The 18,743-nt window shown below is 41.4% G+C and overlaps 3 protein-coding genes across 4 annotated transcripts in view; all 3 read right to left on the bottom strand.

Annotated features, from left to right (window-relative positions):
* Positions 1 to 2,971: 2,971 nt before the first annotated feature.
* The window catches only part of LOC145785048 (histone deacetylase 1-like), a 46,767-nt gene continuing 30,995 nt past the window's right edge, over positions 2,972 to 18,743 (bottom strand). For both annotated transcript variants that reach the window (XM_082596749.1, XM_082596750.1), the window contains exons 13-16: positions 12,005 to 12,136; positions 11,171 to 11,241; positions 10,707 to 10,782; positions 2,972 to 3,513 (exon numbers count right to left, since the gene is read on the bottom strand). In XM_082596749.1, the coding sequence (XP_082452875.1) occupies positions 3,422 to 3,513; positions 10,707 to 10,782; positions 11,171 to 11,241; positions 12,005 to 12,136 (371 nt within the window). In that variant the 3' untranslated portion in view covers positions 2,972 to 3,421. The remainder of the gene's footprint in view (positions 3,514 to 10,706; positions 10,783 to 11,170; positions 11,242 to 12,004; positions 12,137 to 18,743) is intronic.
* LOC145785049 (uncharacterized) lies at positions 13,868 to 14,558 on the bottom strand. Its single transcript, XM_082596751.1, has 3 exons — positions 14,442 to 14,558; positions 14,141 to 14,252; positions 13,868 to 14,011 (listed from the first exon to the last, which is right to left on the bottom strand). The coding sequence occupies exons 1-3, from the start codon at positions 14,538 to 14,540 to the stop codon at positions 13,899 to 13,901; spliced, it is 324 nt and encodes a 107-aa protein (XP_082452877.1). The 5' UTR covers positions 14,541 to 14,558; the 3' UTR covers positions 13,868 to 13,898.
* LOC145785854 (uncharacterized) lies at positions 15,033 to 17,106 on the bottom strand. Its single transcript, XM_082597563.1, has 5 exons — positions 16,911 to 17,106; positions 16,561 to 16,720; positions 16,298 to 16,446; positions 15,602 to 15,832; positions 15,033 to 15,334 (listed from the first exon to the last, which is right to left on the bottom strand). Exons 1-5 carry the CDS (start codon positions 17,104 to 17,106, stop codon positions 15,033 to 15,035), a joined length of 1,038 nt encoding a protein of 345 aa, XP_082453689.1.

Below are 18,743 nucleotides of genomic sequence, written 5' to 3'. Positions count from 1 at the left end.
AGTAAAACCTTTGAGGGGGGGGGGCAAACAAAATTTGCCCAAATTTTGTCTTTGCAAAAATGTTTTCAGAAACCCAACATTACTAACAATTGCTAAGGTAGTGTAGTCAGGCATGGGAGTCGATAGTGAAAAAGTAAAGAATATTCCGTTATTCGATAGTGCCAAAAAAAGTAAAGAATTAACCGATTTCGATACTAGAAAAAAAAGTAAAGAATAAAGAATGTAGTAATCGATATTGAAAAAAAAAAAAATTATTCCACCACTCTTTCTGAATGCTCAAGGCAGTAATAAATTGAAAAAAATTCAAAGAAGTGAAAAATACTTCCCACTCAAATGACTAGGAGTAACAAAACATAGTTTTAAATGCAGTCATGCAAAAATAATCCTTCTGAGAAGAGTCACAAACACAGTTTTAAATGCAGTCATGTAATGTGCGTAACTGCTGAAGCAAGCATTACCATTTTCTAACTCGGTTAGGTTAGGCTAATCTAAAACGCTACCAGTAACTCTTAAAACCAAAAAAAACTTGACCTTAGTCTTAGCTGCAACTCTTAACCTCAATCTAATAATAACTAAACAAACACCGTTTTTTCAAGCCTACAGCATCGGCATGCTTTAACAATTACGACCCTTTCTAACAAACTGCATGAACGCCTGGACCTGGCCTAAACCAAAGAACGCAGGGTTCGAGTTGAATGCGATCAACCATGCGATCAACCAGGGTTTCAAATTTGCTCCTTCTTTCAATAGAATTTCAAAGTTTGCCTAATAAAATTGTGGAATTCGGTTAATATTTTACGTTGTTTATTTGTAAACTTTACAGAAAAGTACCGAATATCGAATATCGGATTCAACGCACAAAAAAGTAAAGACTAGCAGCTAATCGATACTTATTCGAAAAAGAAAAGAAAACACGGATGCGATAGTGACAAAGTAAAGAATAACGCTATCGAATATCGATTCGTAATCGATAGTCCCAACGCTGAGTGTAGTCTATAGTCTAATAACTCCACAGGCATCAACTTGGTCGTGTACGAAAACACAGGCAACATAACGTAGGCTACAACAAGGCTGAATTAACTTTAACATAGCCCACATTCATAGACCTGTTTGTGACCCAATTAAATAAACCATCAAATTAAAACTTTCTTGTGGCATAAAAAAATATATATATATTAGGCCTACATGGATTCACCAACAATTTAAACTGAGATTTTCAGCAATAACTAGACAGCAGTGGCTGACTATCCATGTGGCCACTGGCCAGATGAATTAAAAATTTCCAGCCCAATTGCAGTAACAGGCCAGACCAAAAGTAGCTCAATCTCTTCATTATAACGATACGTACTCCAAAGAATCAATATTTGCAAATTTGCATTGAAAAAAACTAAAGTAAAGCCTATTTAATTATCAAACCAGTAAGTTGAAAAGAATTTGACAGTTTATCATACTATGCGCATCAAACTTGCACCACAAAACTACTGTGTGCAGCAGCAAGACTTGGGTGCAAAGAGAGAGTAAACTTGCAATTTTGAGAAGAACTGAAAGGGCAATGGTGAGAGCAATGTGTGGGGTAAAAACTAGGATGGAAAAAAAACTGATGGATATGCTTGAGATGAGGGAAACTATTGAAAAACTTGCCAGGGCAAACGGAGTAAGATGGGAAGATGAAACGGGGGCGTCCAAAAAGAACAGGTGAAGAATGAGGCAGATAAGGTCAGACCAAAGGAAGATGCAATGGTGAATGGGAGTGAAGGCAATCGCTGCTAGAAAAGAATCGACCACTCCCACTAGTGGGGACAAAACCGAATTTGGATGATGATGGCCTTCGCAATAAAACGGTAACGGTGAGTTCTTAAATGGCTAATGAGTCCAATCCTGGCTTTAAAAGTTCAGTTACATTTAAGATCCTTTGGGAGAGCTGATTAATGACGTATTTAACACTAAAACAGGAAATTAGAAGCAAATTCATGGATTCGTCTAAATTGGCACTTTCTCTTCATAAGTGTTGACATAAGTTAGACAAATTCTGTTGTACAACTATCTTACACCTACCTGACATCTGCTACAAAGTTTGGCATGCATTGTTTTCGTTGTAATAGTCAGAAATAGACTAAACTGATGGACAAGTTATTCAGTGGTGCGTTTACACTGTACTTGCACGACAGTCAAGATATTGCTACAATACCCAAAATTAACACAAAGTAGAAGTAGGCTACAGGATCATCAATAATAATTAATTAATATTACAAGAGATCCAATTCAAAAACTGGCAAAGGAGGCGAACGTGGCCTATGGAACCATGTTCGCAGTTCTCAAGGATTTGAAGATAAGCCCATTCAAACACAGGAAGAAACTGGCTAAATGTCAATACCATTGAGAAGCGTCTCCAGAGACAGAATTCTGCTCTCACGCATTGAAGAAGGCACGCTGCCAAACGTGCCGTTCTTCATTTCCAAGGAAGAATGGCCTCCTTTATCCCCAGATTTGAACCCCCTAGACTTTGGCATCTGGTGTTACCTGGAGAACAAGGATTCGGCTTTCGACTAAACACCACCAAAGTTTGGAAGCGCTGAAGGCTAATCTGAAAAAAGAATGATCCAAAATACCTCAAAGAGTTATTCGTGACTCTTGCAGTCCTTTTCAAAGCGTCTCCGACTTGTTATCGACGCAAATGGCGTTAACATTGAGTAAAACTTGTTTTTTCTAAATATTTATTACTCAAAAATTGACTACCATTTGTTAAATACAGTTGTTTGAAGTTGTAACGTTAATTATTGATGACCCTACACAGTAGCCTGAAAAGTAAGACTCGGTACTTGAAACAAGCCATTGAAATATAACCTCAAAGCTTTTACGCGTGAGGCCGAAGACATTTTCAAAACAACTCGGAAGCTAATTCCGGATACAACATCTTTGCTCTACAAGGACGACCTACATTATGACCGACTGCATTCAAATACGAGGCAAACCAAGTTGTGGTAGTTTTAATTTCATTGTGCACAGGTAACAAATGTCGGTTGCTAATAGCTGCAGGGAACAGTTGTGCTAACAAGGTCGTAGCTCCCACGGCTTCTCATCTAACGTCACAAACAAAATAATAAAATGAAACTGGCTACAACGGTTTAGTAGGAACCTATTCCGTCATACAAACCCATCGTTTTATACATATGAAAACTGTCCAAAGAACACTGCAGCCACGCAGGTCTACAATACCACTAGCGGCAAACAGCGATTTAATTTTTCACCACAACATGGCGATGCAGTGGCCGCAAGACGAACGTGCAGTTGTGACGAGATCAGTTGCAAACGAAACGAATTTATTCAGAGGAGGACATGGGCAGGCACAAATCCTTCCACAAATAAATCATCCGGTCATTGAGGAGGCTGACGAAAGAAACAACAGAGCTCATTGTCAGGTTCAGTGATCCATCTTTTCATCTTCTTTGCTTTCTTTATTGCTCTCACTCGAAGCAGTCACTGCAGAGGATTGGTCAGAAGCGTCGGATTTGGCTACAAAAGTCAAAGGCTACGTTTAAACATAAGCGAAGAAAAGTTTGCGCATTTACAATCCTCACATGGAAACAAAAATCTTCAAAATCCAAAGTTTAAGCTCTTAGAACAGAAAACTTAAAGCTTGATCCAATCAAAATACCAAAACTAAAAAAACAACCAAGATGTCAATATTGTGTTACTTCAGTTTTTGTTTGATTTGAACCCATTGAATCAATCTAAACAGCACTGAATTGTTAGTGGAATATATTTGCACGTCGGCAGACGTTGAATCAGTTCGTGCTTTTACGGAGAGTCGTTACAGTAGTGCATAGTCTCATAATTCTCATTTATAGTTTATGTACACAGAGATGGGCAAGATCAAGATCACCAAGAATAGGTGATCTTGAAGATCCAGATCACCAAACTATGTGATCTTGAAGATCAAGATCACTTTTTGTGTAGGCTACTTGAAAAAAATGAAGTTTTTGATCAATGATGTTGAAAAAAATAATTACTATCAGCAACCTGGGTAGAGGTATATAGTTGGCAGCCTATTGCTAACTTTTACTTTTAACTACTCGATCACTGGCCTAAGAATTGTAATAAGTTAGTGACTGTTGCTATTGGGCCTATCAATTGTTGACGTAGTTAGCGTAAAATCGCAACGTCACACACAAGGCCGAAATTAATTACAGTAGTACTGAAAAAGTCGCAAAATTTGTAATTAGTTTTATACTTTTTATTTATAACAAATAAATAAAAATAAACTTTGAACTGCATCATTTTTTACCAAATTTTTGTCTGGTTCATGTGGGAGATTTTAATCGTGTTACAGTACTAAATGGTTTTAACTTTCACTGTATTATGTCAATGTTTATTGCACCATTTACCCATCTGGCCACCTTGATACTGTTGTCTGCTATCAAAAAAGTTCAGAGGTTTGCAGTCAGACAAACCGCTCCATACTCAGACCCTAAACAAAAGTCTTGGTCTGGTTGATTTGCTGCAATAATCCACTTTACATGACCAAAGTCGGCTAGAGTCCAGATTTTTTAACACCGCCATTCTAGACTTTTGAAACATCAAAAACTGAGTCAAAGAAAGCAAACATTTCTTTAAAATTCACACATGAAACTTGTGAACAAAGTTAAATCATTTTTTATTATACGTCAACATAAAGTACATGGAAGTTGATTTCTTTATTATGACCAACACAGAAAACTTTTTCAATTTTGAAATGGCAACACTGACAAGATTAGATGGAGACTTTAAATCGTCTTTTGTTGGACACATATCATATTAGCAGTGGATTATATTAATATTAGTAGTTGCCACTAACTATTTTGTACAGCACGAGTTCTAAAACATTGCCTCTATCTAGTAGGTAAACTTCAATTTTAAAGTGATCTTGATCTTATTGTTCTTCAAGATCAAGATCACACAAAAAAAGTGATCTTGAAGATCAAGATCACGCCCATCTCTGTATGTACATATGGATTTTGTGACAACCAGCCACACATCGACCATAAGGATTTTGCCACAACCAGCCACACATCGACCATAAGGATTTTGTGACAACCAGCAACACATCGACCATAAGGATTTTGTGACAACCAGCCACACATCGACCATAAGGATTTTGCTACAACCAGCCACACATCGGCCATAAGGATTTTGTGACAACCAGCCACACATCGACCATAAAGATTTTGTGACAACCAGCCACACATCGACCATAGGGATTTTGCTGCAACCAGCCACACATCGACCATAAGGATATTGTGACAACCAGCCACACACTGGCCATAAGGATTTTGCTGCAACCAGCCACACATCGACCATAAGGATTTTGTGACAACCGGCCACACATCGACCATAAGGATTTTGTGACAACCAGCCACACATCGACCATAAGGATTTTGCTACAACCAGCCACACATCGAATATAAGGATTTTGCCACAACCAGCCACACATCGACCATAAGGATTTTGTGACAACCAGCCACACATCGGCCATAAGAATTTTGCCACAACAAGCTGCACATCGACCATAAGGATTTTGTGAAAACCAGCCACACATCGACCCAGGGTTGGTTGGGTAAAACCTCTGGGAGGTTTTTCCCAGTTTCCCCCGGGTAAAACTGGGGGAAACCAGGTAAAACTGGGGGAAACCGGATAAAACTGGGGAAACCCTCAAAACTTCCAAATGTGTTGTTTGTGGAGTTTCTTATGCAATATAATGACTAGCCAGCTGTTTAGCTGTTATCTCATGACATTTTCCATTTGAATTGCATCAATACTTAGATAAAATAGATAAACCTCTGGATCATCACAGAGTGATATTTCAGGCTTTTCTTTTGACACTTTCTCAATGCGTACTGACCCACTGTCTGCTGGCAGTACCAAACTACCAATCATCATCATTTTCAGCCTGTGAGAGCCCACTGTAGAGCGTAAGCCTTCCCCTTTTCATGCCAATTTACATGATTATGTGCTAGTTGATACCAATTGGTTGTATTGCATTGTTTGTCAATGTCGTCCCTCCATCTCACTTTTGGTTTTTCTTTCTTTCTTTTGGTTTATCGTGGTGTCCATGTTGTTAATTTTTTAGTCCATCTATTGTCCTGACATCTTGCTATATGACCTATATAGCAAAAACTACCAATAGTAATTTCTTATTGAATTCAGATGGTCTACCTCCAGCTCAAAGACCACGCCAGTCAGTGTTGTGCTGTTGTGACTAATTGCTTCAGTTTAAATTGCAGCTGGCAAACCAACTGATATCTTCCAGCACTTTACCGGAAAGCAGTAGAGGTCGTCCACATAGCCTTCCCAGTCCGAGTCCCTGAGTGGTAAGCACTTTCCTAAAACGCTTCCTCCCACAAAAAAAAAGAAAAGCCTCACAAACGATACTCTCATGGAAGGAGAGAAGGGAGAACAAAAATAAAGGAAATGTTGATCAGTTTCAAAAATATATGACTTTGTCTGCAGATGAGCAAGAAACTGCACGCAACTTTGTTTTTGAAAAATATGACAATTTCATTCTTGTACTGGCAGGATATGAAACTAAGGATAGGCCTACATCTATTTTTCCAAACATCTCTTTTACCAAATCAATGAAAAAATTGTCACCACTTAAATATTGGCAATACATATACATAAGAAAAGTTGCAAACAATGAGCCAGAAAAGAAGTTTTGTTCATTAAGGATGGCAATATCATCATGCCCACCAATCACCATCGAGTGCTGGAATAGAATGCTTGTTCAGTAGCATGGCTATAATCCACATACTGCAAAGAAATAGACTGGGCAATGAGATTAGTGCATGTTTAATTGTTTATAGACACTTTGGATGGAAATAACCTGAAACCCCAGATGGAGAGCTGTTCAATGTGGACAATGAAGACTGCTGACATGTTATCAATGACTGAGATTATACCGGCTCTTAATCTTTTTTTCTTTTCTTTGGCTTTTGTTGTTCAATGTTTACAATTTTGGTCGCTGACTGCATATTAGGCACAGGGGAGCATCTGACTTGATAACATACTGGTTCATCTATGTAAACTATTGATTGGACTTATCTATTATTAGATATTAGTAAATCACAATATTTTTCTTTTTTTTGGAGGATGAGCATAGGAAATCTAATTGGTTCATTCAAAATATGATGGTAATAAACATTAACTATGAGGAGTAATCATTATTTCATTCACATTTGCAAATTTTAACAACTCAAGTTTTTCCCAGTTTCTCCCAAAAGGTTTTTCCCAGTTTCCCCCAGGGTTTTACCCGGGTAAAACTAAAGTGGGGGAAACCTCCTTGGCCAACCCTGCTATCGACCATAAGGATTTTGTGACAACCAGCCACACATCGACCATAAGGATTTTGCCACAACAAGCTACACATCGACCGTAAGGATTTTGTGACAACCAGCCACACATCGACCATAAGGATTTTGTGACAACCAGCCACACATCGACCATAAGGATTTTGTGACAACCAGCCACACATCGACCATAAGAATTTTGTGACAACCAGCCACACATCGACCATAAGGATTTTGTGACAACCAGCCACACATCGAATATAAGGATTTTGCCACAAGCTACACATCGAATATAAGGATTTTGTGACAACCAGCCACACATCGACCATAAGGATTTTGCCAAAACCAGCCACACATCGACCATAAAGATTTTGTGACAACCAGCCACACATCGACAATAAGGATTTTGTGACAACCAGCCACACATCGACCATAAGGATTATGTGATAACCAGCCACACATCGACCATAAGGATTTTGTGACAACCAGCCACACATCGACCATAGGGATTTTGTGACAACCAGCCACACATCGAATATAAGGATTTTGCCACAACCAGCAACACATCGACCATAAGGATTTTGCCACAACCAGCCACACATCGACCATAAGGATTTTGCCACAAGCTACACATCGAATATAAGGATTTTGTGACAACCAGCCACACATCAAATATAAGGATTTTGCCACAACCAGCCACTCATCGACCATAAGGATTTTGCCACAACCAGCCACACATCGACCATTAGGATTTTGTGACAACCAGCCACACATCGACCATAAGGATTTTGTGACAACCAGCCACACATCGACCAAAGGATTTTCAACAACCAGCCACACATCGACCATAAGGATTTTTTGACAACCAGCACACCGGGCATCGGCCATAAGGATTTTGCCACAACCAGCCACACATCGACCACAAGGATTTTGTGCAAACCAGCCACACATCGACCATAAGGATTTTGCCACAACCAGCCAGACATCGACCATAAGGATTTTGTGACAACCAGCCATACATCGACCATAAGGATTTTGTGACAACCAGCCACACATCGACCAAAGGATTTTCAACAACCAGCCACACATCGACCATAAGGATTTTGTGACAACCAGCACACCGGGCATCGGCCATAAGGATTTTGCTACAACCAGCCACACATCGACCATAAGGATTTTGTGACAACCAGCCACACATCGACCATAAGGATTTTGTGACAACCAGCCACACATCGACCAAAGGATTTTCAACAACCAGCCACACATCGACCATAAGGATTTTTTGACAACCAGCACACCGGGCATCGGCCATAAGGATTTTGCCACAACCAGCCACACATCGACCACAAGGATTTTGTGCAAACCAGCCACACATCGACCATAAGGATTTTGCCACAACCAGCCAGACATCGACCATAAGGATTTTGTGACAACCAGCCATACATCGACCATAAGGATTTTGTGACAACCAGCCACACATCGACCAAAGGATTTTCAACAACCAGCCACACATCGACCATAAGGATTTTGTGACAACCAGCACACCGGGCATCGGCCATAAGGATTTTGCTACAACCAGCCACACATCGACCATAAGGATTTTGTGAAAACCAGCCACACATCGACCATAAGGATTTTGCCACAACCAGCCAGACATCGACCATAAGGATTTTGTGACAACCAGCCACACATCGACCATAAGGATTTTGCCACAACCAGCACACATCGACCATAAGGATTTTGTGACAACCAGCCACACATCGACCATAAGGATTTTGTGACAACCAGCCACACATCCACCATAAGGATTTTGTGACAACCAGCCACACATCAACCATAAGGATTTTGTGACAACCAGCCACACATCGACCATAAGGATTTTGCCACAAGCTACACATCGAATATAAGGATTTTGTGACAACCAGCCACACATCAAATATAAGGATTTTGCCACAACCAGCCACACATCGACCATAAGGATTTTGCCACAACCAGCCACACATCGACCATAAGGATTTTGTGACAACCAGCCACACATCGACCATAAGGATTTTGTGACAACCAGCCACACATCGACCATAAGCATTTTGTGACAACCAGCCACACATCGACCATAAGGATTATGTGACAACCAGCCACACATCGACCATAAGGATTTTGTGACAACCAGCCACACATCGACCATAGGGATTTTGTGACAACCAGCCACACATCGAATATAAGGATTTTGCCACAACCAGCCACACATCGACCATAAGGATTTTGCCACAAGCTACACATCGAATATAAGGATTTTGTGACAACCAGCCACACATCAAATATAAGGATTTTGCCACAACCAGCCACACATCGACCATAAGGATTTTGTGACAACCAGCCACACATCGACCAAAGGATTTTCAACAACCAGCCACACATCGACCATAAGGATTTTGTGACAACCAGCACACCGGGCATCGGCCATAAGGATTTTGCCACAACCAGCCACACATCGACCATAAGGATTTTGTGACAACCAGCCACACATCGACCATAAGGATTTTGCCACAACCAGCCAGACATCGACCATAAGGATTTTGTGACAACCAGCCACACATCGACCATAAGGATTTTGTGACAACCAGCACACATCGACCATAAGGATTTTGTGACAACCAGCCACACATCGACCATAAGGATTTTGTGACAACCAGCCACACATCGACCATAAGGATTTTGTGACAACCAGCCACACATCGACCATAAGGATTTTGTGACAACCAGCCACACATCGAATATAAGGATTTTGCCACAACCAGCCACACATCGACCATAAGGATTTTGCCACAACCAGCCACACATCGACCATAAGGATTTTGCCACAAGCTACACATCGAATATAAGGATTTTGTGACAACCAGCCACACATCAAATATAAGGATTTTGCCACAACCAGCCACACATCGACCATAAGGATTTTGTGACAACCAGCCACACATCGACCAAAGGATTTTCAACAACCAGCCACACATCGACCATAAGGATTTTGTGACAACCAGCACACCGGGCATCGGCCATAAAGGATTTTGCCACAACCAGCCACACATCGACCATAAGGATTTTGTGACAACCAGCCACACATCGACCATAAGGATTTTGCCACAACCAGCCAGACATCGACCATAAGGATTTTGTGACAACCAGCCACACATCGACCATAAGGATTTTGCTACAACCAGCCACACATCGACCATAAGGATTTTGCTACAACCAGCCACACATCGAATATAAGGATTTTGCCACAACAAGCCACACATCGACCATAAGGATTTTGTGACAATCAGCCACACATCGACCACTCCTCTTTAGCTGCGAATCTGATGCGGTAAGTAACAATCATGTTACCAGTTGCTGCGTTCTTTTCTTCGTCTATGGATGTCTCACTTGGCTTTGTGATGTCATCAGCTGTTGCTTTCAAGGGCTGAAACAAATGATGTATGATAACAAGATCGCGGAACGTTCAACCAAGATAGTGGATAAGTAACTTGGTGAACTCTCAGTGATATAACGTTTGGAGACCTTCCACACAGAAGCATACCAACTTGCAGCTTCCAGGATAGCAGCAAAACATATAAGAATATCATCCTTACATTTATGACTGTTTTGAAATCAAAATGTTGACGATTTTCACAAAGTTCCGTTCTATTGCAACCTTCAGAGCAGAGTCATACGCGTTCCACGAGAGGGCTGTCCCTCTTTTTTGCAAAAGTCAATCGCTGACAAACTGAACATTCAATAGTCCACACAAGCCACTGATTCTACAAGGTAGCAGATACGAGCAACAATATACAGAGTGAGATAGTGCTCACCAACTTGGACTTTCCTTCACCGGACGTGATTGACTCCGTTGTTGTCCCGTTGTGATCTTCTGCTTGCGTAACTGAAGTAACAGTGTGACATTAATCAGTCATCACACAGTGCGTGGTACATAGAAAGTGCTTTTATAGTGAGTTACAGTATGTGGTATGTTCAACGACTGGTTGGTAAAACACAAGCAAGCTATCACGATCACCGACTGTTTAGCAACTTATGATAAACTGCATCTCCATCATCACTAGTGGCAGTTGGCAGGCTTTACATGTTATCGTTGAGGCCAGTCACGCATTGGACTTTTTAGCAATAGGAAGGCTTGCAAATGACGTTATTTTTAAAGTACAATACTATCTTCGTTCCTAAGCACTAGATAAACCACATGACATTATGACCCAAAAATCGCTTCAGGGCAAGCACACGTAAGCTAACATTGAACGTAGAAATGGTGTACCTATTTATCGGTATGGGCGACATCGGCCTATTTTGGCTAATACTATCACCGATACCTATTGCAAACTTTTATCAAAATGGAATTTGTTAAAACATTTGAGCATTGGTAATTTTTGATACTGAACGACGATAAAATTGTTTATTCTTGGAAGTAGTAAGATCACGTTGATGTGAAAAAACCAAATATGTTTCCTGCGTTGTACGGATACGTGCAACACAAGGAAGTCGGGCGGCCGAAGAAAATCCAGTTCTTAGACGTTGGATGGTTAGTGAACGGTTTTATGTCTTTTGTTCTCCATATTGCGAGGGTTGGGCGTCAGCAAAATTTAAACTAAATTAAATTCACACTTTAAATTTAAACCCGTTCATGCATTACCCACCCTGCTTGTCACCATCTTCCAGTTTCCTTTTCTTCTTCTGATGCGACTCTTGGTTTTTTCTTCCACCTTCTCCTTCGTCCTCGGAGTCGGAGAACTCATCATCCCGCTGTATCCTCTTGTCAGATGCTCGGACTAAACACACGGCAGTTTAGTTTATGAGGGACAGCCTACCGTAGTCACAAACTACAAGTGACGCAGCAATCTGAACCAGTTTCGCAAAATGAAACATACTTGAAATACTACCAGCAGTAGTAGGATTCTTTAAGGATTTAAAAAAATCCTATAAATTCGAATACGTCAATACACGTGGTTTGGCACAAAATGACGATGACGGTGGTTCCTTTACCGGGCACTGTGCTATCAGTGACTTCATCAGAGGTGCTTTTGTTTGTCGTATCCAGGCTTACGCCCGGTGGTTGAAGATTTAGATTAAGTGGACGGGAAGGCAAGGAAGCCAATCTTCGTGTTCACCTTCAGGCATGTCTTTAAGTGTCCTGCCAAAGACACAGCTACATGCTCTTGAGCGGTGTCGAACCGGCGCCCTTTCGATTGCCGTTCCAGGGTTGTCACCACTCGGCTATGCAGCCGACATATCAGCACTCGAGGCAGCTGACAATTGAACTACACACGGTAGTGACGTAATTGAAAACGCGATACCAGTAGCGGTGAATGGAGGATGATGAACACAGAGCCCATCGCTTTGCAGGCAAGCCAAGGTAGTGGCACCTATCCTGCTTACAGTATCGCTGTTCACTGATGACGGCAAATAAATATTAAAATATACAAACCAATCAACTTTTCTGCGCCCACATGTGGACAAAACAGCATCATTAACCGGCACAATGACCTAATTGTTTGAGCGCCCGCCTCTGCGTCGGTAGATGTGGGTTTGATTCCCCACCAGGTCATTGGTACTAATTTTAAAAATGCTGCTTGGCAGTCAGCAGATGAGTGAGTTTAATGTGCAAACGTACTTCCTCTCGGCGTCGAGGGATAAGCCCGTTACACTACGGGCTGAGTGAATTACGTTCGGACAACAAGAAGGGCTCCTTCAAACCCCGCAGTTGATTGCGATGCAAGACGCCTCGACATTAGTTTTGGGAAAGAACCCAAATAGCGTAACAAATTAACAACAACAAAGCAAAATGCCTTATTTAATGTTTGGCACTCTGCGGAGGGAGTGGGCTTAGGCACAGACATCGTTCGCACCGTCTCTCGGTGTCGAGGGCTAAGCCGCCTTTCTTACGAGCTGAACTAATTGCTTTCGGACAACAAGAAGGAATCCTTCAAACTTGGCAGTTGATTGCGATTCAAGACGCCTCAACGTTGGTCTGGGAAGAAGCCCAAATTGCTCAAAAAAGAAGCAGCATCATCAACGCCACCCAATGGCATAAATGCCAAGGCTAATACGAACGTGTATTTATGAAGAACAACCAAAAACAACTTGATAAGTAATAAAAGCAGTGTAAACTTAACACAAAGAAAACATCTGCAATAAAGCTGCGGCAAGAACTGGCGCGCTCAGACACAAGAAACTGAAGTTGCATGCGGGTGGCATGGCAGGTACTTATGTAGGCATCTTCCGCTAATTGCTCTCATCCAAACCAAACAACTTCCATGGCTTGACATATCCGTGGATAGAATAGCCATTGTCCGCTCAACAATTGCTCCCGCCACTTACGCGGTGGCAATCGGATGATAATCCTAGCCCGAAAGCTCGGCCTTCAACCAGTATGATCCTACAGTGACGTGGTCTCCATTGATTGGTTTATGACAATCCGCTCTAATGACTTGATTGTGATGAGATAAAACATTAGTTTGAAAATCAAAACCATCATGGCTCCTGTCCAATGGAAGGCCGCTGTCAAAAACGTCATCCTCTCGAAGACAAGCTTCATCGTGGTTGCCCCTGGTAACTACATCGCATTGTTTCATTTCCGCTACTTATTGTGAGGCCAAGAAAGGTAGGGTCAGATGAAACGACTTGATGTGGCTTAGTCTGGACATCTGAAAAAAACAAGATTCAGTAAAAAGATTTTGGCGTTCAATGAACATGACGCGTTGAAAGCTGCTGTAAATCCACCCAACGCCTGATATGCAGATTATCACAAATGGTGGTAAGTCGGTCGCACTCACAAGATGCTCTTTCCTTCTCTGCTTCATCAAAGGCTTGGCATGTCTCTTCACACCGTTGATGATGGTCGCTCATGTACGAGCAACAAGGACGAGTTGAACTCATCACTGTGTTCTGCAAGAGAAACTCATGATTACCCGATAGTACAGAATGACTACCCGACAGTACAGATGATTGGTTAACGCTTAGTTAACTAAGCGATTTGAAACCGTGCGTCTTTCCTAAATATCAAAAGTTTGTACTATGAGAATTCAGCGAAGTAAAATGAGTGTCAGTGCGTTGGGCAGGTCGCAGAAAGCTCACCAGCTCATCTGGAATCGATTTAGTTTCCTTTAGGAAATTGATCACTTTCTTCCTCCAGTGATACCATAGCAGACTCACAAGCAGCAATAATACCAGCATCCCGCAGGTAGGGATGAGGATAACCATCGCAGACACAACCGGACTGGGATCCGCTCTCATCGTGTAAACATCAGAGTTTTTTTGAGCTGTGCGTGGAAATAAACTGTATGAATGACAACGAACAAAGAATAGCAGCCAAACATATTTCACTTAGATTTTCAATTTGAGAAAATTTCAATAACGTAGCGTTGAACAAAACGTGTTGAACATCATTGCGACGTTCAATAATATGTTGCCACCACATGCATGCTGTATGTGGGACGACAACATTCAAACTGCGAAACGAAGGGACACCCTGTGTTGTGACAATTGGTCGAAAAAGGCTTCATTGCAATTAGATAAATTCGAATTTCAAAACACAAAGCATAGTTAAACCGCATGATGCTGAACGCAGAGTCAGAAGGCCTCTGACAAACAGGCTGTGGCCTCGGCGGAGTGGCTACGTGGGGAGAATGAAACAGAACATCGCAAAAAGAAACAAAACCTTACAAACTACTTACAGTTGTGGGGCATGCACTTAACGTGTCTGCTGAAGGGCAGGAACTCGGAGGTCACGTTGGGCCACGGCATCATGCAGGTGAACGTGTCGTTGTCGGCCACCGCGGATGATACGTTGAACATCTCGGTCCCGTTGAACAATCGCGTTGTGCAGTTGATGTGCACCTTCCGCAATGTGTCAATCACTAAACCGCTTGTCCAGTTGAAACCTTGCATTTGGTAAACACTCCGGTTGAAGAGGGCGGCGTCCATTACCGCCGAATCATTAATGAGGAAACCTCTCTCCAATACTTGAGCTGAACAAAGAAAGTCACTGCAATAAAACTTAAATACAAAGAGACCATCCATCGTTATAAAACTCAGTAATTTCAAAGCTGATTTGATGTTATTCTTGGAAACACTTCATCCAGCAATTGGCAATTACAAAGCTAAATACAACTTGATGTTACGACTACGTGAAAGCAGATCATGTCACTCTGCACATTGTTGTGGGAATTGCTGAGACCTATGATCACTCATCCCTCCGTGAATAGTAAAACATTAGTTGACTTCTTCACACTTACCTTTTGGAAGCTCGAACTGGCAAGCTTCTATTGGTTCTTCTGAGCCGTTTGAATTATACCAAACACGCAAGTCTGCTGTGTCGGTTTCCACTTCTGTGCTATGGTTGCCAGGCAGCAGAGTACCTTCCAGGCTGTCATACACCGCACACTCACAGTTATACCGAGCTGTCCACTCGGTGGGATGATGGACGCAGATGTTGAAGTATCTTGCAAAGGGCCTTCCTTTCGTGCCTGTCAACACGGAGGCAGTAAGTACGCGGAAGCAAGCATGTTTGGGTCACGCTGTGGCTACTTGATAATGCGATGATCCTCACATTTTGCAGACTTGCCAGAGTCTGACTACACTTTTCTAAATACTGTATTACAATTACTTTTGACTGATAGTAGACGGTGATGATCTTTGTGTAGCCTGGGGAGGAAATATAAAGAAAATGAAATTCATAATATGAGACTTTTCCTTATTTTTCACTGCTTTGAGTTGCTACAACTCATTGATTGCTTCCCCCAGTAAGGCTGTGGACAGTAAATATGCAAAAGTCTGCCAGCTCATCAGGCCACGTTCCCCTGCTTGTCCACACTGAAGCAACGTCACGCCAACATAAATAAAGTATGATCCCTCCGCACACTATGCCAATGGAGGCAGGAAGCGCTCTGGATGATTCGATATAATTAATCAATCATGCCAAGCAAGCTTACATGGATAGAATCCATGGAGATGTTGAGGTCCGAGTACTGTCGATGTTCCAGAACTTATCGACACATAAACATCTGCGTCGATGCATGTGTTGACATGGCAACCATGAGATAGGAGCGGAATATTGCAACATCCGGGCACCGCTTGACCTCTGCAGATATAAGGTTGTCACAAGAAACGCAGCAAGCATGATATGCGGTGCTAGCAATAACACATGGCACTGGGTTCGCTAAGCTGCGAGCCGACCAGTCAGTCCGATGCGCACCTGAGGCTACTTTGGAAATTCCACATGAGCATGGACAACGTTATATTATCTGGGTCTGTTACCACGCTGGCATCATATGTCCATCCAATATAGCCACCGTCCAACACCCTATCGCCATGAACACTGATATGTCCAGACTTCATGTAGTTGAATAACTTGCCTGGTACAACAACAGGAATGAAACACAATGAATCACATGATTAACTACACAAAGCCGGTTATCATGTGCCAGATGAAGATGTTTTCAAAGAATCAACTGAATAGACAGCAAGGTCTAAACCAGGCAACTTATTGCATAATGTTTGTCAATGAAAGTGAAAATAAATCAAGGTTTGAACAACAACACTTACCCCTGTCGGTCCGGTCGTCAGTGATGACGAAACAGAGAGCGCATTGCTCGGTTGCCATGGCGGCACTGTTATTGCACGACATGAATGTGATTGAATGCGTAGTATTCCCACTAGTGCTTGAATAAGGAAAATACGCCATGATGACAACACTGAATAATAGGAGATGAAGGGTGGAGCGGAACGGAAGAGATAACATATTTACTCCTTAAAACGAGCACCTCGAGGGCAAGCGCTATTGAAGCCGTCTCGCAGTTAATCAACTCTTGCAACAAAAGAATAAAGAGTTAAACCAGTCGTGCGTCTGGTCTGCTGCAAACAACAAACTGATAGCACCAAGAACTCATCTGAAGGTCACACACAACTGGCTGTCTTTTGTTTTACTGGATTGAACAAAGAAACGATTCCTTATAATCGACCGAGCTCATTTGGAATAAACGTCACAAACCAAAAATTATGCTGATTAGTTTAGTGCTTCAATTCACACTCTTTGCTGCCGATCACTCTCTGCAGAACCATACAATAAATTGGTTGGTAAACCTATCCAAGCCTGTCACATCACAATACAATTGTAAGGTCGTGACATCATGCAAATATTTTGACAAAAAATCACTGAGACATCGCTATTAAAAGCAACAAATGACGCGCAATGACCAGCATCCAGTAAAATAACGCGTGTGAGAAAACAAAGGAAAGTATTACGAGCACAAACATGCACGCACACTCGATACATTAACGCACAACAAGCGATTAATTATGGATGCAAGCCACTAGAGTACCAGACAAACAAAATTTCCTGGTCAGATAGTTTGAAAGGCAGCGTCTTAACTCTTCTACCAACTGCAGCTTTGCCGTCTTTGTTCACATCGATCATTGTTACGGTTTGACATCCAGAGAATATGTCATCGTATCTTTTCCTTTCATAATTAACTTTTTCAGTATGAATTACTCGAGACTGTTACGTATCAACTGGATGGAAAGAAAAACAAATGAATTTGTTATTCAACAAATGGACGATGACTGGAGTCTGATTAACAATATTAACCTCACAAAACTAAGATATATCGGACACAAAGCATGAAGCAACTCGTTGGAAAATTTAATGTTGACTGGGATGGTGCAAGGCAAACGAACAAAGCGACGACAAAAATGAAATATTTTGACAATATCAAGCAAATCAAGGGAATAAAAAGTACGTCAGAAGTACTAGCAAAAACAAAAAATAGAGCAAAATGGAGGGAGTTCAAATGGGAGGTCCCAGCTGATCAACATGATTAATCTGTGGAAGAAGAATTACTGCATAGTGCATGGCTACTTAGAGATACGGCCTGATTTGTCACATTCTGCAGAATTTTCTAGATTTTGTCAACTTTTGGTAACTGTCTGAATGAAATAAAAAATATATTTTAACATCTTTCCCAGGTGACAAAATGAGTATTAATATCATCAGGCGTCAAAAAACAAAGACAGTTTGATTCATAAAATTTCAGTCAAAGTGTCAACCACTCGATAAGTCTTAATTATACATTTTTAACTTACTTTTTCTACTTCTTCCCCAAGACAACAAAAAGCTTTTATAATATTGCGAGTGAGCAAAAAGTAAAAAATTCACTGACAGTAGCAGTAATCAAAATCTGCAAAATCATCAGATAGCCATGATTACTGCTAAAATTTTTTCTCTTACTTTCCAAGTGTTGATAAACAATAACACAATGGAAGGCAAGCCCGTAACAAACTCTCGCCACATGCTGGTGACAAACAAGTGTCCTGTGCTATTACTAATTCAAGATATGGCTCAGTGGCGTATTACTGCAATTGAACTTTGGGGGGGGGGGG

Source organism: Aplidium turbinatum, chromosome 16 (genome assembly GCF_918807975.1).
Source record: "Aplidium turbinatum chromosome 16, kaAplTurb1.1, whole genome shotgun sequence".
In the NCBI taxonomy this organism is placed as follows: Eukaryota; Metazoa; Chordata; class Ascidiacea; order Aplousobranchia; family Polyclinidae; genus Aplidium; species Aplidium turbinatum.
This window is presented reverse-complemented; position numbering and strand designations above follow the sequence as displayed.

Bases quoted from the DNA above. Each gene is read 5' to 3' on its own strand.
- LOC145785049 (XM_082596751.1), bottom strand. From the start codon at position 14,540: ATGCTGGTATTATTGCTGCTTGTGAGTCTGCTATGGTATCACTGGAGG. The intron at 14,253-14,441 runs GTGAGCTTTCTG...TTTCTCTTGCAG, and splicing joins AATCGATTCCAGATGAGCTG to AACACAGTGATGAGTTCAAC. The intron at 14,012-14,140 runs GTGAGTGCGACC...TGTTTTTTTCAG, and splicing joins AGAGAAGGAAAGAGCATCTT to ATGTCCAGACTAAGCCACAT.
- LOC145785854 (XM_082597563.1), bottom strand. From the start codon at position 17,106: ATGTTATCTCTTCCGTTCCGCTCCACCCTTCATCTCCTATTATTCAGT. The intron at 16,721-16,910 runs GTAAGTGTTGTT...TTGTTGTACCAG, and splicing joins TGACGACCGGACCGACAGGG to GCAAGTTATTCAACTACATG. The intron at 15,833-16,297 runs GTAAGCTTGCTT...CCGTGTTGACAG, and splicing joins TCTCCATGGATTCTATCCAT to GCACGAAAGGAAGGCCCTTT.